Source organism: Bidens hawaiensis, unplaced genomic scaffold (assembly GCF_021521415.1).
Source record: "Bidens hawaiensis isolate Kalapana, Puna unplaced genomic scaffold, B.hawaiensis_p1.1 tig00011189_1, whole genome shotgun sequence".
Lineage (NCBI taxonomy): Eukaryota > Viridiplantae > Streptophyta > Magnoliopsida > Asterales > Asteraceae > Bidens > Bidens hawaiensis.
Window position 1 is genome coordinate 626,593 of NW_027491869.1, and position 22,451 is coordinate 649,043.

At 35.4% G+C, this 22,451-nt stretch overlaps 1 protein-coding gene and 1 pseudogene across 1 annotated transcript; both read left to right on the forward strand.

Annotated features, from left to right (window-relative positions):
• Positions 1–6,981: 6,981 nt before the first annotated feature.
• On the forward strand, positions 6,982–7,434 carry LOC143537437 (putative E3 ubiquitin-protein ligase XERICO pseudogene; annotated as a pseudogene).
• An 11,008-nt stretch (positions 7,435–18,442) lies between these two features.
• Positions 18,443–22,451, forward strand: LOC143537439 (heterogeneous nuclear ribonucleoprotein 1-like). The gene is made up of 6 exons (XM_077031212.1): positions 18,443–18,486; positions 18,562–18,602; positions 18,688–18,851; positions 20,226–20,325; positions 20,418–20,587; positions 21,906–22,451. Exons 1-6 carry the CDS (start codon positions 18,443–18,445, stop codon positions 22,449–22,451), a joined length of 1,065 nt encoding a protein of 354 aa, XP_076887327.1.

A 22,451-nucleotide genomic window follows, 5' to 3' on the forward strand; every position in this document is an offset into this window, starting at 1 on the left:
CCTCAAAACTCGTCATGTATTTTTACATGAAATGGAGTTATTAGTTAAACATGTATTTGTTTTTTTTATGTAGGGCAATACCCGAAAACTTTTATAAATAATGGAACGAGACTACAAACAAAGTTAATAGGGAACAGTTGAGTTAAGAGAAAATCAAAATACCCTAACTAGCTAAGTGATAGACCAAACAGGAACGGTATTTTTCTTTTTATATTGTTAGTTTAGAACGAAATAAACCAAGAAATAACAACAAAATTACAATTAAGATTACAAGACAGAGAACACCAAGAAGAAAGCATGCAGCACACTGCGCCTTTAAACAATCATAAATTAAAGTGGGCAAGATGGGCCTTAAAATAATGCAAGGGTGACGTTCGTTTTCTTCTTAGACGCCGTGACAAAGCTTGGATGGAAACGCGGAAGGGTCCAGAATCAATTCGTATAAAAAAATATCATAAATGGCGGGCCGAGCTCAAAATTTTCATACGGAAATGTGTAAATTTACACTAATGAAAAAAAACCAGAAAGCATCAGGGGGGGGATGGCCCTTGGTAACCTTCGTCCCTGCTTAGACGTGTATATATTTATGCGACCAAGTTGGGCCAAGGGTCTTTAATTTGGGCTTACCACACCCTTTAAAATCAACGAACACTGGGCGGTTTACTAAACCTCAAACATTTCCGACTAGTAACCAACGAAAGCCGAAATGCTTGGTGTTGGCTGGGCCGAGGCAAATGGGTTAACATTTAACAGATCAAGTCATTTGTATAAACTACCGCATGCATTTGGTATGACTGCAAGTTTGGAATGCCTACTGTTGGGGCATTTTGTATAAGCAAACAAGTGTTTTAACATAAATGGAAAGAATGTACAGAAACTACACACAACCGGTTTCCAGTAGGAGACTAGCAACAAGGCTTGGTATATGCTTTATAGGGGGAAATGAACCTCGATCTTGGTTAGGAGGTTGTAAGCAACGGAGGAGACGTCAACCAAGCCACAAGCACATCCAATTTTCCCTGGACTCTAAGTGTCTCACCTTGGTCGTCTGATCCATGAGTAACGGAGTACCAAAGCCACTCATAGTCTACAGTTAGGAGTGAGCAATCACCGAACTGAAATAACCAAAAGGCGGTTATCCGTTATTTTTGTACACTCGGTTAACCAAAATTAAGCGAACTATTCATATTTTCATATATTCCTGGCTTTTATACCTCCATTTCATGTATTTCAAGTTTGATACCACCATTTCATGTATTTATACCACCATCTCTTGTATTTATATCTCAATTTCATGTATTTACAACTTTATTTCATGTATTTACGCATAGGTGGCAATATGAATAGGTTAGGCTGGGTTGGATTGGATGATGAGTCAGAATATGTTTGGGTTAGGATGGGTATGAGTCAGGATGAGTTTTTTTTTTTAAATGGTTAGGATGCGTATGAGTCAAGATTAGTAAACTTAACACATCTTGACCAAAGTAAAGGTTATAATGCAAATGGTTTCAAAAACACCTAAAAAAATCAATAAAAAAATAATAACTCAAAATATATATGAAAAACGAAAAAATTAAAACAACTAAAATGTTTCCCTCATCGTCCTCGTTAGTTAAAAAACCGGTTTCGTGTTAGTTCAGGTTCGTTTTTTCGGGTTTTTTCGGTTCGGTTTTGGTGTTTTGGCCGGTTTCGGGATCTGTTCGGTTTCAATTCCTCGATTTCTATTCGGTTTCGTGGTTTTGTTTGAATAAAATAGGATGGAGCTTGTTTTAGTCAATTCTAACCCATAAACAAACCCTATCTAACCTATAACCATAAGTCACTAGCATTTTCTCAACCCATCTTTGACCTCCTTGAAAAATTCTTTCGATCCATCATGACCCATTTCAACTTTAAAAGTTATCCATATTGACCTAAAACAACCATTTGGGTTTGTTTTGCCACCCTTAATTTAATGTATATCTAAGTACAAACTTTAGCCAAATTTGATTTTGGTTATTAAGTGAAATTAACCGAACCAATGTCAAAAAAAATAAAAGAATAAACTGAACCGATTGGTTAATTTGTTTGAGGCTATTAACCGAACCAAACCGTGCAGATCAGTCACTAAAACCTTTGCTCAACTAAGTTTTCATAGGGACATTATGAACCTCACCCATAGGGGAATAGAGTGTGGTTCAATTTTCTACGAACATAAACCCGGTTCCCACTTATTGAGGAAGATAAGTATGTTGTTTACCACCCAAGGCTCGTTCTCTTAGCACTTCAATCGTTCCATTTTCACTTATGAGCCTATTTTTTACCACTAACTTATGCCATTCGAAATCTCGGAGACAACTAGACAGCTAGTGATAACCATCCTAGGGGTGGCCAAACCCCCACTCAACCTTCTAACGCACCATATATATTTTAGGTTTAAAACATGAAGGTCCATTCTATTTTAGTTACAGAACTTCATGCTCAAACAATCAGACCATTTTTTTTTCATTTTCGCAAGCCCAATATACCACGCTCAAACAATCATTTTCTTATGCCCTGTATATGCATCTACATACATTTAACACCATATACATCATATACATAAACGTAGACATATACATATATGTTTATCTATGCTTTTTATCTATGAATTTTTCAGTTTAGAATATGACACAGTGAAATTCTTAATCTGGCATTTTAATTTTAGAAGTAGGATTGCCCTGTTATATCCGACTTGTTATCTCATTATAGCTAACATGTTTTTCTCTAGTTATAACTGACCCATTTTGACAAGTTATAACCGACCAATTTAATGAATATGATATTTTGTCCCCACTTGTAAAAAATCATGGATCCACCACTAGAGACAACCATGATAACGAATTCGTTTTCGTACGCAATTATTTTTTTAATACACGTAATATCCGAATCAAACGTTTTTATGGAAATGGCTTTCCTCGCACTGGGATCTATCAAGAGAAGATGACCTGTTGTATTTTTATATGACTATGCTCAAAACCAGCTGTCCCACCCATTGTAGTTTAATGAGTAATGCACTTGTCTTTCAATTGTATTCAAGCTCCTGGTAGTAGGCCGGCAAAGGCCGTCCCTGAGAGTGCTTAGGCTTTTAGTGATCTTGTGCGGGTAAAAAATAGATCCCTTATATAAAACTCTTTTATAAAAAAAAATAGTAATATGACGATGACAATGATTAGTTTTCCATTGTCCGAGTAGAAAAAAATAAGTTTTTTTTACCCCTTATATCGTTCAATCATTTGATGTTGTTTCATTCAATCCAAGTAAGGTTAAATTAATAGTGAGGCCCCCTTAACATTCTTGGAAGCAAATTTAATATGTGATAAATGAGCTAATTTGTTTTAGATAGTGAAGAAACATGAAATGAATTTTACCTGATCCAAGACGATGTTTTCCAGTCTTCGAGATGAACGAACCACGACTTCGTCTTCTTCGCCGATTGCTCGAGATCTGCCATGGAAATATGGGGGGGGGTGTGGAGATGACTGCTAAGAGTTTCCTCTTGTTTACAGACACAAAAATGTATGTGGAGACCAAGTGTCCAAGAAGAGGATCCCCAAAATGAAGGATGGAGACCCCTTATATAGGAACTCCATGGCTACCAGCATGAAACCCTAACCGTATTGGGCCACGCCCGGTTAGGGGTTACCTCCACAACCCCCCAGCCCATTGGGCATTGGTTAGTAAACAATAATAATATAACGAATATAATATAGAGCGCAATAAGTAAAAGGTCGTACCGGGTATTTAGGACCCTACCTCCACAAGTCCCCCCAGTCCAGTGCTGCTCCTGGGCGTGCAAGCGGTTAAGTGGAGTTCTGGACTTATCAGGAATGCTTGTACGGTTTTTCCGACCCGTTACTTCCCAAATGTACGTTTTTGTATATATGTCTACTTTACTTCGGGTTGTAAGAGGTTTAATCATGATGGCGTGTTGAGCGGGGCGGAGCGCGTCCGGTATGCGGAGCGTGCCCGACCTTGTATTCGGTGCAAAGCCGTATGGGTTTATAAGGATTCCCAACTTATAAGTTAGGCGCGTAGCCGTATGGGTTTATAAGGATTCCCAAACCTATGTATTTGACGCGTTGCCATATGGGTTTATAAGGATTCCCGAACTTTAAAGTTTGGCGCGTAGCCGTATGGGTTTATGAGGATTTCCAACCCTATGTATTCGGCGCGTAGCCGTATGGGTTTATAAGGATTCCCAAACCTATGTGTTTGGCGCGTAGCCATATATTTTGCATTAATATAAGCACTAAATAATTTTTTGTGCCATTTTATGCAATCTTATATACTCATACTTTTCATTTTGTTTGTCAAAACAAAATCAATATAGGCGAAAAGTTTGAGGTTGTTGAGAAAACTTTGTGAAATAATTCGCTTACTTGAGGAACTTGTAAACATGTGCTATTGTTAGCGTTCCGGGACTTGGCCACGGAGATTCCATGCATCTGACGCGAGACCTTTTTTTTTTTCGGAAACCGACACCATATGATTGAGGAAGGCATCCTTGTTATATTTGTAGTAACCCAATGGAGGTAAAATGTCAAGAACTCAAATCTTTGTTGAAAAGACCATAGTAACCGTGATCCATACATAAGGGGCCATTCTGAAAGTTAGGAATTGTCTAATCACAATCGAAGTTTTATATAATTTACTATAAAATGATTACAATAAAGTGGTAGGAAAACGGGCAACAAGCTGCGCCGCAACCCCCTTTTAAATTGATTTCATTCCTTTAAAAACCCATATTATCGCTGCTTCCGAATTGTATATTGAGTTGCTTGAATGTTTGTGGTGTGAAGGAAAACATTTGTTCATCTTTCTCACCATGATTGATTTCTTGGTACACAGGCTCGCGCGAGTAGTCCGCGATTACCGGATTTGAAAATTCGTTGTGCGCCAATGACCTCCGGTAATTGGAGTTGGTTCATCGACCCGTGAGTTATCCGCGATGGAGTTGCTGATGCGCCCGGGTCGGAATGAGCGTGTGACTGTGGAGACTGGTTTAACCCGCCGTTGCCTGATAGTGACCCGCGGCGTGTGCATGTAAAACCTAAACTAACATAACTGAACAAAGATAAACGAGCATGTATGAACAAACGTAAATGAACACAAGTATAAACGAACTTAAATGAAAACACTTAAATGAACACAAATTAACAAATATAAAATTTTTAAGCAAATAATCTATCGAGATAATATTTAATTATTTTCTATTAATATTAATACATAATCATCATCATCATCATCGTACTCAGTATATCCCACCAATAGCAATGCTATGGTAGGGTCTGAGGAGGGTAAGATGTAGACAGCCTTACCTCTATCCCATAGGGATAGAGAGGCTGCTTCCGGTGAGACCCCCGGCTCGATAGTAGTTTTGCATCAAGCCTTGGACATAAGGCACATAGCACTCAATCATCGGGACACCGGCTGATTGGTGCATGTGCCCTTGTCTTTCGGCTATCAACGCCACCACATGATGCCTGATTAACCTTCCGCCACTTTTAACGTTATTTTCACGAGATTAGTAAAATAACGTCAAAATTAGTGCAATTTTACTTTTGCCCACCCGAGGGTTCACACATATATACATTATATGCGCGCACCGCAAGCAGTGCGTAATATTAATACATAAATGAACATTAATAAACAGACATGAACGAACATAAACGAAGGTTCATGAACATAAATGAACGAACGAAACATGAGTTCGTGTTCGTTCGTTTAATTAAATGAACACAAATTTTTTGTTCATGTTCGTTCGTTTATTAAATAAACGAACATAAACGAACTTCCCGCCGAACGGTTAATGATAGTTCACCGAACGTTCGGTTCGTTTACAGGCCTATGCGTGTGTGTTATATGCATTTTAATAAATTGTAAACGTCAGATAATCTAGCAGTATTATTTTTATAAGGTATCACATTGTTGTTTTAATTAAAAGAATTCAGCATACAAAGACAAATAAGAAAAATAACAATTTAAAACATTATATAAGTTATGTCAAATATTTCTAACTTATACCGTGAAACAAAAAAGACATATTAATTAAAACGTTATCATTTACTGAAGTCATATGTTGTAAACTATGAAGCGTAAACATGTAGATGCTGTAAAATAAGTTGTGTGTTATAAAAACTATTTTTACTGAAAGTATAAATACACAACATAAAAAATGCTAAAAATATGAATATAACACTGAGATATAATTATAATTTTTATTAAACTACGCGTTTAATAAAGCAACAATATAATCCAAACCCTATGACTTAAACCACATTTTCATCCATACCCTTGTTCCCCTATCTTCTCCTCACTTTTCTTTTCTTCCTATTAAACCATTAACCACCACTTCAATTCAAACACAAGTCATCCTCACTCTGTCTGCTTTGCCTCTAGGTATGCCTATCCACCTCTTCCTTACGTTCTCCTTTACAGATCTCACTTCTTTATTTCATCGTATTCTTGTTTCTTGAATCTGGATCTCTTCTCCAAACTTTATTTATTTTCATTTTTTATTAAAGTCTAGTCTTTCTTTTAATATTTTAATTTGTTTTGATCTACACACCTTTTGTGTATGCTTATTTTTCTCTAATTTAACCAATTTTGAGTATCAGATTCAAATTAAGTTAGTTATTTCCTTTCAAATCTGTATCCCAATAAAAAAAAAAACCATCTGGATATTTAATTTACTTTCCCCAATTTAACTAATTTAGGTCCTAAAAAACATTTATTAAAATCTTTAAATCTGATGAATCCATTAACTAATTGCTATTTAATTGTGTCTAATCTTGTGATTTTGGACACCTTTGCAGACCAAATCAATTGAAGAACATCAAATTTTATTTCAAGATTTTTGCCTGTTAAAAGGTATTAATTTTAAACCGTAAAAATCGGACTGATTACAAGTACATCAAGATATTAACTTTGTCATGTATTCAGGTTAACAAGAACAATATCATGGGTCTTTCACCATACCAAACCCCATCCGATGCAGGCGTGCTATGCGTCATTCTCGTCAACACCGCCATCTCCATATCCATCATGAAAGAACTCGTGCGCTCAATCCTTCACGTGATCGGCATCCACGTAGCGTCAGCCGAAGATACGTTAACAGAATTAACAGAATCGGTTGAATGCAGAGGGACCCCTTCCGAAACTTACATGGAGGAGTTCAGAAGCCAAACGCCGTCTTTCCTTTACGACTCGTGGTGTCGGCAAACCAAACAAGAGTGCTCCGTTTGTTTGGTTGAGTTTGACCCCAATGCGGAAATCAACCGGCTCGTGTGTGGGCATGTGTTTCATAAAACTTGTGTGGAGAAATGGTTGAAGTTGTGGAATGTGACGTGCCCGTTTTGCAGGAACCAGATGATGGTGCCGAAGGAGATTGAAGAGAATACTTGCCCAATGTGAGGTTGGTTTTTGGTAGTTTAGCCGTCGTTTTTTTGGTGGTTTTCAGTGACCGGTGTTGTAAGTAGTGTTGGTGTCGTTGACTTGAAATTTACCCGCTTTGTATATAGTAAATGTGTAAGGTTTCCGGTGCTGTTTGTACCTGAGAAACTGTGAGTTTTCATTGGACGTTTGTTGCTTTTTGTGTTTTAAGGTTTCCGGTGCCGTGTGTACCTGAGAAGCTGTTAGCTTTCATTGGATGTTTCATGTTTGTTGTTTCTGTGTTTGATAGTTGTATGAATGTTTAGCAATTTTGTATCGAAGGGTGCTGACCGAGTATGGTCGGGTTAAGGATTTGAGATGAATCGGTTTCTGGTTTGATTTGAAACCGGTTTTTTGGAGGAGACAACTGGTTACTAACTTCATAAGCTAGATTATAATAGCCAAAAATGCATGATGGCCACTTGATCACATGGACATTAGTTATCATCTGTTTTAAAAGTTATTGATTGATTTGATTCCAGCTTGATAATGCATTTGGTCTATTACATTAACTTAACACAAATCTTGAAGAAACCCAAAAATAAAATAGTAAATTGATAGAACAAGAATAGTTGTGTGGGCATATGGTCTATAAATAACTACCTCGTGTGTCAGTCACTCCAACCATCTTCATCAGTGCCGTTCTTAAATCGCCAACGAGTGTGATACTCAGCCCGCCTTTCTAACTCCACTTGTTCCAGTCTGACCAAAACTGACCTTAATCCAACAGAGAAGCACTCATTAAAGTGTTCGGTTAAGGTATTATGCTCCACCTTAGTGTACACATGAAACTCTATAAATACATGGACTGTGTGTGTAAATGAGCAGCGTCGCTAATAAATTGTTTTGTGATGGGCTCACTAAAAGTCCAAATCACGCCGGGTTTAACGAGCTTGACCCTAAACTTGAGAATAAGCTCGTGTATTAAACGCGTCTAAACCCGGGTCTCACTTATTGAGCTCGAGTAAGTTCACGAGTCTAAATGAGCCGAATATTTATCAAGCTCAGGTGATATAAATTATCCAATAAATGAAAAAAGAGTTGAGCTTGTGTTTTGAAAACTACTCACGAGACACTCGGTTTCTCATGAGTTAAAAGAACAGAGCTCAAAATTGGACTCGACTCGGCCCGTTTACACCCTAAGGGTATGTTTGGTACGGGTTAATGGAATAGATGAGGGAATGGAATGGACGTGGTAATGGAATGGAGAAAGGAATGAAATGGATCATTACCATTCCATTGTCATGTTTGGTTACCATGTAAGAATGGAATGATTAATCACTTTATCATTATTAATATTGTTATTAGTAATAATAATAAAGAATAAATAAATAATATTAATAATAAATGAATATTCATAATAAGTATTTTTAGGACCTCATGCTACAACGAGATCGTTAAACTGTATATGCGTTGTGAAATGTTAACTCATCTAATTTAAAAATAAAATATATTGATAATGTAGTAATAGTTCTAATATAATAATAGTTATATTATAATATACAAAACGACAATGATAATATAATAACTATAATTAGATAATAATAATAATAATAATAATAATAATTTTATAATAGTAATAATGATGTTGACTTTTTGACTTTTTCATTCCTTGAAGGAATGGAAAAAAAACACTCATACCCAAAGGAATGAAAATCCTAAAAATGAAAGGAGTTTCATTCCATTCATGCATGGTAACCAAACATATTTTTTTCTATTCATTTGGAATGGCTTATTAAATTTCACCTTCCATTCCTTCATAACAAACACTACCTAATAGACACCAACACCAACAGCTCAGTCTTAGACTCAAAAAGAATTTCTCTTTTATCATTCTTCAGAATATATATATTTTACACTGTTACTCAAGTATGAAGTATGCATATACAAACAACACACAAAAAGAACTTTTATGGTGTCTTTGTGTGCTAATTTAGTTAATAAGAATCCTTCACCCCAAAGCATATGCTACATCGATCAGTTTACAAGTCAAAAAGGGTGCCATGTTTGCACATATCATATTCCCATTACAATATCGCCATTCATTTTACTTTGCAATTCCTATAATAAGGTTAGTCAAAATCACCTCATTTCAGGGTCTACAAGACGAACCCGTCTTCAAACTTCTCTGAACCACATCCTGCAACATCTTCGCGGTGTCAACCGTTTTCTCCGTGCCACCATTTCATTTTTATAATATAAATTTAATCAGATAACCTTGTAAAAATTGGTAAATTTTGGACTCATTCCATTTCATGGTTAACCAAACAAGATAATGGAATGGTAATAATCCATTCCATTCTATTGTTAATTCCATTCCCATGGTCGGCTCGTTTACTATTTATTAATTAATTTTTATATTTTTATATATTTTTCGTAATATATATATATATATATATATATATATATATATATATATATAATAAAAATTATATAAATAACAGGCTTGTTTAGGCTAAGGAGTCGGCTCGATAAGTGGAGCTCGGACTTGTTTGTTAAAGTAGCTTACTTTTAAGCTCAGGTTCGATTGAGATTTTTCACAAGTCGATCTCAAATGGCTTAGCTCGTTTGCACCCCTACGGCCCTACTTAATAAATAACAATGTTGCTCACCCAATACTAGTTGTTAGGTTAAATCGTAACTCAAAACTGTTTAAAACGGTTATATGTATAAAAAGTCAAATCATTAAAACTAAAAACGAATTAAATTAAAAGAATAAAGGTTTAGTTTCGCTTTTTGTTTCACGGTTTACCTTTATTGCGCTCTTATACATAATGCATAAAATACAAACTAGTGAGCTACCAAAAACAAGTTGTTCAATAGTGCAATAAAAACAAGTTGTCAAAAATGGAGTTTACAGTCTGGTTTGGTACAATTTCGGTATAAACCCAAGTTAAATTGGGTGTTGTGGTATCAAAATTTTTAAGCCGGCCGATCGAATGTAAGAAAAGAAAACCAACCGACAAACCAAATTGATGATCGATTCGAATGATTTTACGGTGTTAAACTAAAATGTAAAAAATAACCAATATACATTTAAATTTGTTGTTATGCTAGTGATTTTCTTCTAAATGGCCTAATATATTAGCATTGCGTGATTCAATTAATGTGTTAAGATGTTTTCACTGTTGGAAAAATTGGACAAAATAATAATTATTTGTATTTATCACTAATAAATTAACTATTAGCGTGTCCAAAGAGTAAAGATAAATACGATATCGATACTCTGAATTGTGTATTTGAGAATTTAAGCATCGGTAAAATGGGAAAATGAGTTTTCCCCACATTGGTAGAATGATAAACCTATTAGTTTCTTATAAGTGAGAGAACTCACAAGATTATATTCTTGTATGATAAAGATACATCCAGTGGCATTAGCAATCGAGACCGGGGCCTCCTCAGTGTTTTTGCCTTATGCCACGTGTGAAGCATGCATGTGTTGTATGTCACGTGTCGTCAAGGCTTGCATGAGAGCCAAGTTTCAAGGACTTGTCATAACCTAATGTAAGTGCACGCTTGTAATATCCCAATTTTTTTTCCAAATTTGCCAACTTTGAAAGTTGAAGGACCAAATTGTCATTCTATTAAACTTAAAGTCCAGGGTCTAATCTATAATTTTTTTAAATTCAGATGAGATGGACCGTCTCATTATTAGCCGGTCCATCACAACACTAAAAGACATCTGTTTGTGAAACCAGTTGGGCTGATATCCATAGCAACCTATTTTGACACCTCAATTCAAAAAAAAATTTTGAGATAAGAGTTTACTTGTGCATTGAAAAAAAATAAATTAAACATTATGTAAAACCATCTTCAATCTTCGCCCATTTTCAGTAGCGCCTCTAGCTTGTGGTATTTATTGTTGAAATTTGACAATTGTTACATGTCTTGAGATGCCAAGTTCGTGAAGAGTGATGCTTGAAGCGAGCCCCATTTTATGCAACCAGAGATGATTCTCAGATGATTTTGTTGGTCTCAGATGATTTTGTTGGTACCCAGCCTGTTATTTCCATCTGCATCAAGTATTAAACATACAATTATGACGCTTTCGAATAATGAGCATAGTACGATGAACCATTTATTAGAGCAAAATATGAGTTTGTGAGGCTAATAAGCCAAGTTAAATGATTGACTTGTTATAAAACGAATACGACACAATTTTATATGATTTGTATAAAATGGCTAAGTGATAGGAAACTTAAATAAAATTACCTAAATAATACAAAAAACATGGTATTCATTGTTCAAAGGTTAGAAAATCGATTTCCATGTTTGTCGCATCAACATCAATAGCCTATTAAAATTAATAACAAACATTCTTTCAAAAATCTAAATACATGAAGTGTAAATACAAAGGGCGGTATCATAAACATTAAACATAGTTGAAATGAACACATAGTCTTTCAAATACAAAGGGCGGTATCATAAACATTAAACATACATGAAGTGTAAAATTAATAACAAACATTCTTTCAAAAATCTAAATACATACATGAACACATAGTTGAAATGTCGACCCATTTACATTAAAATGAGCTGATCTAAATGAGAGTCGTGGTTATTCGACACTGATCAGATCAAGAAGTTGACTTAAAAGTGAAGGGGCCAGAGAACCGATGAGCATCCTATATTTACGTAAATCAGATTATTAAAAAAAATGGTGTATGCACAAATGTAAATTGGTTTTATATACAATTATTGTGCGTAATTTTTTTTCCGAATACAAATCTTGCAAAAGGACTTAAAAAGCATGTAGGGTCTGTTTAACAACTAACTGGTGTTATATGAAGATGATAATTAGTTAGATTTGTTTTCGACTAAGTTGGCCCGTTAAAGTATAAAATGTGACGTAATATATTGGGAAAACGTGACAATTAACTTACCTCATATCATTGGATGACAAAAGTCATAAAACCAACAAATACATGTTAAAATCATATATTAATATTTAATCAAAATCGAGGATTTGGGAGTAGAAATAACTAACCATATTAATTCGAGCACTCAATAATGAAGACATGTAGATACAAATCTTATATTGAAGATGGTATCTAATGAACTAATTGCAACGATGATTTCCAAATGATTCCAGTTATGAATCGATGGCGAACGATGTTAATGATTGAGTATAATCATGCTGTAAAGAAAAATTATGGCTAGTTTTATGCATTTAATCTTGAAGATGATGGTCGATTAAGATAATTGATACCTTTAACTTGAAGACGCTCAATTATTAAGACATGTGGAGAGCGATTGAGATATTAAAGGAGGAAAAATCTTGCGTACGTTTATCCACAGCTAACTTAATTCAAAACACCATAAAGTAATCATTAATTTAGTAAAGTAAAAAATAATAAAAACTTGCCATATTTTGATGCTTCTGGTGCGGCGTGCTGTATATGCTGTAACGGTTATTCAAACTCGTCAAGTGAAGGATGATAAATAGGGCATTCTATAATATGATTCATCCATTCAAGATCATCCTCAGATTTACTTGCTTTGGGTGATTGTTCGCTTTAGTTTCATCGGCATAATTATGGTTCTTTGAATAAAGACGACGATTCAACATGCTAATATTTGAAAATTTTACTCATTAGATGTTGTACACCAAACCCCACTCCATAAGCTGTTTAAACATAAAACTTTCCACCAATGAATGATCATTTTTACACAATGTTCCTTAAAATGTGTATATGCACGCCAAGTGTTTGAACTAATAAGAGCAAAATTATATGAAAAAAATTGTACAAACTGAACATACAAGCAAAATTAAGGTTTAAATTAAATTGAACATGGAGACAACGAATTCATTAATGATGCATCTCCTCTAATGATAACAATTAAGGCAAAATCAACATAAAAACAAAATTCAAATCGGAACCCTAACATAACTGCAAACATATACAAAATTGTATGTAAGGCACAGAAAAACAAACAATTAGAAAGAATTGTATACCTAAGTCGTCGGCGGATCAAGGATATGTGGATGATGATCAGATGCGTGATAAGAATCTGCTTGTTTGGGTTTCTGAAACATATTGATGCTAGGATTATGATATGGTTTTTCTGGTGATGTGCATCGGATATGTCTAAAAGAATGACCCTCACAACTAAGCTTTAAATTTAAAACGAAAATCCTAAAACCATACACAACCGGCAAGTATACCAATCGCAAGTAGTATAGACCTAGGAAGTCTGAGTATCGAACACGAGGACACGTAAGAACGCTAATGATCACTAACCCTAGACAAGACCTACCTAAGAATAATATTTAATTGATTTTGATTTTTTAATAATTTAACTGGACTAACTAACAAAAGTTACCAAAAATAGAAAACTTAATGGAGAACTAACTATGTTGACTTTGGATGGAGAAAAACGTCTACCTAGGTTTGAAACAAATTGTAGGTCTAACAAGCAAATGGATTGGATGATATCAAGACACCGGTTCCTAAAGATGACACGACTAAGGATCGCTCAGGCTCACTGGATTACCTCTTGGTCTCACTCAACAAACCTTAACTACTCTTAATCGGCTAAAACGACCAAACCAGAAAACAATTGTTAACGTGTCCTAATGCTGACTCACCTCTCGGTCTCACCAACACTCGACCCTAATGGTAATGGATACTACACAACCAAGGATAGACGAACAATCTAACTCAAACCAAAATAGATCAACTAGTCACTCAAAACACCTAAACCGGACAAGAAACGAACTCGCTCTCGCGCAATTCTATTTCTAGCATGCAAAGGTAATGAGACAACCCTAACTTCTTATCACCTCTCGGTCTCTAAGAAGGTGTTTAACCGCTGTACTTTAACCACAAATTCATGCAGCAAAACCCTACGGTTGTACCTACCGCAAACAAACCCTAAACACAAAGTCTAGAATCAAACAAGCACCGATCAATCAATACAAAACTAATCAACCAACGCAAGGAGTTTAAGCAATGAATTACCAAAATTTCCAGCCATAAAACATAACCTAATTCATGTCTAAATCAAACTTTACAATAACAATTCAAGTCTATCAATCAAACAATCCAATAAACTCATCAAACTCTAACAATAATCATCATTCCTAGTAGAACCAACAAGATTAGCCTAGCATAATTTTTGGACAGCCATGAATGCTCAATAAACACATCATATAAACCATTTCAATCATCAATTCAATCATTCAATGATCAACAATAATCATAAACAAGTCAATCTCTCAAACAATTGCAAAACAAATTAACAATTGAACAAGAAAATTAAAGTTTGATGAACAATGTTATGAAAGAAAGGATATGGATGAATTGGGGCTGCTCTTAGCTGTAAAAACTGATGCGGATCATATTTCTCAAGAAATTGGGTCTGCATGGCAGCCCAAGTAGCTATAGAGCCCTGTGGGAAGGACTCGAGCCACAGACTCGCATGATCAACAAGTGAAAACGGAAAGACGCGGAGCTTAACGGCGTCTTCGGATACGCCGGCAAGATGAAAAGTGTCGCAAATATGCACGATGCGAGTAAGATGAGAATGCGGGTTCTCGTGAAGCAACCCGTGAAACTGAGCAAAATGAGAAATGATATTCAGAATGTTCGACAGAATCTACCAGTTTGTAGCAACTCCAATAACGGGTGGTGCGATGCTGGATCTCGCGCCAGCATTGGCCGGACGAGCCCGTTCTGCAACTGTCCTCCTCGGTTTGGCCATAAACCTATCACTATCGTCGAAGTCAACGGATGAAGAACTAGACGATGGTGAAATGGTGCGACGTCTCTCATGAAACTCTCTCTCTGGCTCAGGAAATCCTTCAGTGTCGGGTGGTCCACGAGATCGAGTATATCGCATACAACTGTAAAAAGAAATAATATTAGCTAAACTATTCTAATAAGTAAGCAAAACAAAACAAAAAATAATTACAAGTAGCACACAAGGTAAATCCTAACTCGAGTCGCTCTCAAAACGCCTAAAAACCGTGTCCCCGGCAACGGAGCCAAAAACTTTATGTGCGTCGGATATGTCTAAAAGAATGACCCCCACAACTAAGCTTTAAATTTAAAACGAAAATCCTAAAACCAAACACAACCGGCAAGTGTACCGATCGCAAGTAGTATAGACCTAGGAAGTCCGAATATCGAACACGAGGACACATAAAAACGCTAATGATCACTAACCCTAGACAAGACCTACCTAAGAATAATATTTAATTGATTTTGATTTTTTAATAATTTAACTGGACTAACTGGACTGAATGACAAAAGTTACCAAAAATAGAAAACTTAACGGAGAACTAACTGTGTTGACTTTGGATGGAGAAAAACGTCTACCTAGGTTTGAATCAAATTGTAGGTCTGACAAGCAAATGGATTGGATGATATCAAGACACCAGTTCCTAAAGATGACGACTAAGGATCGCTCAGGCTCACTGGATTACCTCTCGGTCTCACTCAACAAACCTTAACTACTCTTAATCGGCAAAAACGACCAAACCAGAAAACAATTGTTAACGTGTCCTAATGTTGACTCACCTCCTGGTCTCACCAACACTCAACCCTAATGGTAATGAATACTACACAACCAAGGATAGAGGAACAATCTAACTTAAACCAAAATAGATCAACTAGTCACTCAAAACACCTAAACCGGACAAGAAACGAACTTGCTCTCGCGCAATTCTAATTCTAGCATGCAAAGGCAATGAGACAACCCTAACTTCTTATCACCTCTTGGTCTCTAAGAAGGTGTTTAACCGCTGTACTTTAACCACAAATTCATGCAACAAAACCCTACAGTTGTGCCTACCACAAACAAACCCTAAACACAAAGTCCAGAATCAAACAAGCACCGATCAATCAATACAAAACTAATCAACCAACGCAAGGAGTTTAAGCAATGAATTACCAAAATTTCCAGCCATTAAACACAACCTATTTCATGTCTAAATCAAACTTTACAATAACAATTCAAGTCTATCAATCAAACAATCCAATAAACTCATCAAACTCTAACAATAATCATCATTCCTAGGTAGAACCAACAAGATTAGCCTAACATAATTTTTGGATAGCCATGAATGCTCAATAAACACATCATATAAACCATTTCAATCATCAATTCAATCATTCAATGATCAACAATAATCATAAACAAGTCAATCTCTCAAGCAATTGCAAAACAAATTAACAATTAAACAAGAAAACTAAAGTTTGATGAACAATGTTATAAAAGAAAGGATATGGATGAATTGGGGCTGCTCTTGGCTGTAAAAACTGATGCGGAATCGTTCCCGAGCTTTGGTTCTTGCCTTCTTCTTCCCTAGCCGCCACACTCCTTTACCCTAGCTTTTCTTTTCTTTTTCCTTGCTGCCCACTTCTGCCGATCGCAGCTGCTGCCCCCCCCAGGGTTTTTTTTTCTTTTTTGTATTATAATATTGTTGTAAGGCTTGAGCTTCCATGATGCATATGGGCCGGGCTTCGAGTTGTTTCTTGAAATCGTATGCGTAAAAGGCCCGTAAGCTCCTCAAAAAGTCCGGTTTCTTCATTCTTTAACCCATAACCTACAAGATAATTAAAACTATGTAAAACCTATATAAAACAAGTTAAAATACATAGAATATAATACAATAACGTAGATAAAAGGTGCGGAAAATAAGTGTGTTTTACAACACATCATCTGGTTTGAGGGATCAAATGAAGGATCAAGCTGTTTAGGAAAGGGGCAACAATGGTTTAGGGTTTCTGAAACTAAAACATCACGATGAAGGATGAGGAGATGTTGTTGTTCGAGTTATAACTTTAGTATAAGGGATCCAATATTCAGAAGGGAGGCGACATTTGAGAATAAATATGGGGTAGGAAGAGGACATGTGGCAAAGGAAAACCTTTGCTTATTAAGTAATATAGATATAGATTATTATTACTACTAGATTTTATCCCCCGTATTACGGGGGTTGTTTTACATTATTCGTTTTTAATATTATATATGTATATTTGGATTTTAATTTTATTTATCGTAAGAAAGTTAATAATTAATAATGTTTGATGATAAAATGGTTTCACAAATAAATGATATGTTATAATCCGGTTTAAAAACCATCAGGGTTTGGTGATACCCATTACCCGTTTATTTTCTTTATTATAAAATTGTTTCTTAATTATAAATAATATCTTTTTATAAATAAAATAGGATATTAATTTTTAGTATATCCCTATTTTATAAGATTTTCATATCAAATATTTTATTAGATTAATTTTTAATATAATGAGATGTTATAACCAATTTAAAAGCTATCTGGGTTTGATGAGACCTTTACCCGTGAATCGGGTCAAATGCGTGAGAAACCTTCATTTACAAATAAAACAATCTGCTAGCTTGAGAGAATGGTTGTTTTACATTTTTTTATTTTTAATATTTATTTTTTGGATTTTAATTTTCTTTATTGTAAGAAAGTTAATAATATACTTAGGGTTTGATGATGAAAGGGTTTCATAAATAAATGATATGTTATAACCCGTTTAAAAGCTATCTGGATTTGGTGATCCATGACCCGCTTATGTTTTTTACTATAAAATTGTTTATTAATTATAAATAATATCTTTTTCTTTTTGAATTGTATATTAAATTTTATTATATCCCTATTTTATAGAATTTTCATATCAAATAATTGGTAATATTAATTTTTAATTTAATGAGATGTTATAACCCGTTTAAAAGCTATCTGGTTTTGGTACCTATGAATTTAGGTTAAATCAATAAGACACATCCATTTAAAAATCAAGCAATCTAGTAGCTTTCATAATAGAGAAAACGAACACATCGTGACACATTTAAGAGGTTTCTTTTGTATATATTATATATAAATTATTATGATTATTATTCATGTGCAGTCACCCTCAGATCCCTAACCCTACCTCTTCACAATCCTCTCCTTCCTTCGTTCTAAACCCCTTAAAGAACACACCTTTAAACCCTCAACAATCAAATCAAATCAAATCTAATGGGTTCCAAGCGACCCGATTTCGGAGACGGAGCTAGTCCCGGGTTCGTCTTCAATCTTTTCAATTCACACACAATTAACCATCTAAATTTCTAATATTTTTCACTCAGTTGTTACAGGAAGATATTCATTGGAGGCTTAGCCAAAGATACTACTTTAGGTTAGTCTTAACTCTTAATAATCTGGTGGGTTTTTACCAAAATGCCATTGTTAGTTAATTGTTAATTGTTGGTATCTGTGTTTAGATACGTTTGAAAAGTATTTTGGCAAGTATGGGGATCTTACGGACTTCGTTATTATGAAGGATAGACAAACGGGTCGACCCAGGGGCTTCGGCTTTGTTACCTATGCCGATCCTTCCGTTGTTGATACTGTTATTGCCGAGACCCATGTTATCAATGGGAAACAAGTGAGTTCATTTTAGGTTTATGCATTTCAAGAAAAGTTGAAACTAAATAAGATTGGCGTAACTTTGATTTAAAAATCGTTATTTCTAGTGAAACAATTGTCACAAATAGGCTTGTTTTATAAAACTCCTTTTATAAAACTCGAGCCTAGGCTTGAGCTAGGTTGTGCAGTGTGAAATTAATGCTTAGTAGTTCAATAGATGCAAAACTTACACAATACACAAGGCTTGACGAGCCTGATGAGCTTCCTGTGCAAGCCTCAACTTGAGCTCGATAACTAAACAAACTTTATTTGAGGTTCAAGCTTGAAAAAGATCGGCTCATTTTGAGCTATTTATCAATCCGAGCTTGAGTAGCTCGCGAGCAGCTCGACTTGTTTGCACCCCTAGTCACGTAAATAGTTCATGGACTGCTTTATGCAATAATTGTTTTAGATAAACAATCAATATGTTTCATTAAGTATATACCGTTAGTTAATTAAGATGCTTGAAAATTGAGTTTTTATCCGGCTGTACACATCACACACCCTCTACGCACAATGCGTCTGTGTGTGTGAATGTTGATAGGGAGAGAGTGCATTAACTTCCATGAATGTTAAAAAAAAACTTTCATCGATGGTGTTTTTGAAGTCAAGTTTGGCAATTTTGCATAGATGGCGGTTGGATATAAAGTCTAGTTGAGATCTTATTGTTTGTAAAGCCTAAAGTTTTGGTTGACTAGACTTCTCAGTATGAATGTATGATAAGGCCTCACACAATTGTGAAGCACTGAAGTAACTTTTGTGGTTTTATATACATATGTATGATGCAAAAGAACCATAGAACTAGTTTTTGCGCTAAAATTAATATTTTGATCCATTATATTCTTGTTAATCTGTTACCTATAAAGTTTTATATTATATTGACAATATTTATTGTCTTGTTCTCGCCCATATGTGTGGTCACATACATTCTATAGGTTTTAAACAATAATATTGTGAGTCTTTTAATATAGATATTTGTACTTTATCATTTTAGTTGTCTTATGAAAGGCTGTTTCTGTTTTGAGTTGTGTAAAAGATTTGATGAATGTGTGTGACTATATGTCGTTATGCATTTCCTATGATGACGACTATAGTTAATTTCACTCTGAAAATTGAAAATTGTAGCAGCTTAGGTCTGTGTGAATATATGCTTTTGTAAATGTTTATATTTGTTTGTCCAGTGTGTCGTTTGTTTTGTTTTTTAAATTATTTGACTATACTAACCATTTCATATTTTAAGTTAAATGTATTATGTGAGTTTTAATTCAGTTCATGGTTTGCTAGCAATAATATGTTGATTTTAATAAATTGATATGTTTTTTTCACTAACTATGTTTGAATAAATGTTGTGCAGGTTGAGATCAAGAGAACTATTCCAAAAGGTTCTGGTGATTCAAAGGATTTCAAAACAAAAAAGGTTTTTGTTGGTGGGATTCCAACATCAGTTACTAAAGGTTAGCGTTTGAAGATTTAAATATTAAAAAAACGTTTACTTTTCTTTAAATAGTTAATAAACAAACCTCTTTGCTTTGCTATTTATGTGTAGATGAGTTCAAAGATTTCTTCTCAAAGTACGGGAAGGTTGTTGAGCGTGAGATTATTAGAGATCATGCAACTAAGCGTTCTCGCGGATTTGGATTTATTGTTTTTGATAGTGAACAAGTTGTTGATACTCTTCTTGTTGATGGAAATATGATTGACATGAATGGTACAAAGGTTAGTGACTTTAATGCGTGTTTTTCATTAAAATATTATTTGATCATTCTGTAATAGGAGTGTGCATGGGTCGGTTTTGGGCTCAAACCGAAGCAAAAATCGAAAATTCTGTTTTTGAGGGCTTGAAAATTATTCGGTTTTTGAGATTTGGTTCGGTTCGGTCTTGTTTCCGTATTCTTGGTTTTACCATTTGGGATTGAAATTTTTGGGCCAAAAAAAAAATGATCCAATGCAACCAGTTAGGGTCTAATTCTTTATGTTAATTAATGATTAATTGAACATTATACATTTGGGTTAAAATATTTGTTATATTTTATAAACTGGGGTGTGCATGGGTGAGTCTTGTGCTAAAACCAAATTTTCGGTTTTTTAGTTTTTGAACTCGGTTTATTTGGTTTTTTTATTTGGGCTGGAAAAACAATGGTCCAAACTAATGAATTTTGTCTAAATGTTTTTGTTAATTAATAAATAATTATTTCATATTAGGGCTAAATCATTTGGGTTTCACTATTTATTAAATTCTTATTACGAAATGCTCAAAATTTAACATAAAAAGTGAAAATCTATAAGTGCTGTTTGGTTTGGTGTATTCGGTTTTAATTACATGCAAAACCATAACTGAACAAAAAGTTTGGTTTTTTCGAAAATATGTAAATCAAACTGTCGATTTTGTTAGTGTTTGGTTATTTTGGTTTTGGACCGGTTTTTCTAGTTTCAGTGACACCCTTATGTTATAAATTGCATCACCTTAGTTAAACATGAAAATGCATACATTCCGTCTGGTTCAGTTTTCTTCGGTTTTAACTGCATGCAATACTGTTACAGAACCAAAATTCATTTTTTATTAGAACATAAAACCTAACAGTCGTTTTCTACGAGGGTTTGGTTATTTTGGATTTTTCGCTTTCATACAAGCCTTTTACCAATATCGTGAAAATAACGTTAAAAGTGGCGGAAGGTTAATCAGGCATCATGTGGTGGCGTTGATAGCCGAAAGACAAGGGTACATGCACCAATCGGTCGGTGTCCCGATGGTTGAGTGTTATGTGTCTTATGTCCAAGGCTTGATGCAAAACTACTATCGAGCCGAGGGTCTCACCGGAAGCAGCCTCTCTATCCCTATGGGGTAGAGGTAAGGCTGCCTACATCTTACCCTCCTCAAACCCTACTATAGCTTTGCTATTGGTGGGATATACTGAGTACGATGATGATGATGATGATGATGATGATGATGATGATGCTTTCATACAAGCCTTTGTCTGCAAGTAAATTTTATCTTTCTACCTGTTTACAACGGGTCTGTTTGCCGTTGATGTAGGTGGAGATTAAGAAGGCAGAACCAAAGAAGTCATCAAATCCAGGACCAATGTCGTATGGTGGTGAACCGAGGGGGCGTGGGTATAGTGATAGTTATGGGGGGTATGGCGATAGTTATGGCGGCGGATACGGTGGAGGTGGTGGTGGTGAGTATGGCCCTCCATATAGGTCTTCACTTGGAGGACTTTCAAGTAGATATGGTGATTATGGTGGATATGGACCTGGTGGTGGTGAATTCAGTAGTCGTTATGGTGATTTTGGAGGTGATTACGGTGGTTACAGAGGCGGTGAGCCACCACTTGGCGGGTACAATAGTCGATTCAGCTCGTTTGGCGGTGGTGGATATGGAGGGAGTGGGCTTGGTGGTTATGGCCGTGGAGGGGGTGGAGGTGACGGAGGGTATGGTGGTACGGGAAGTGGTGGTGGCTATGAGTCTGGTGCTGGTTACGAGTCTGGTGCTGGTTCAGGTTATGGTGGAGTGGGAGGACCGTACGGAAGCAGGGGTGGTTATGGTGGCGGTGGTCGGTATCACCCTTATGGAAGATAG

Coding starts and splice junctions, on each gene's coding strand:
- LOC143537439 (XM_077031212.1), top strand. CDS start 18,443: ATGGGTTCCAAGCGACCCGATTTCGGAGACGGAGCTAGTCCCGG. Junction 18,603..18,687: donor AGCCAAAGATACTACTTTAG/GTTAGTCTTAAC, acceptor ATCTGTGTTTAG/ATACGTTTGAAAAGTATTTT. Junction 20,326..20,417: donor TCCAACATCAGTTACTAAAG/GTTAGCGTTTGA, acceptor ATTTATGTGTAG/ATGAGTTCAAAGATTTCTTC.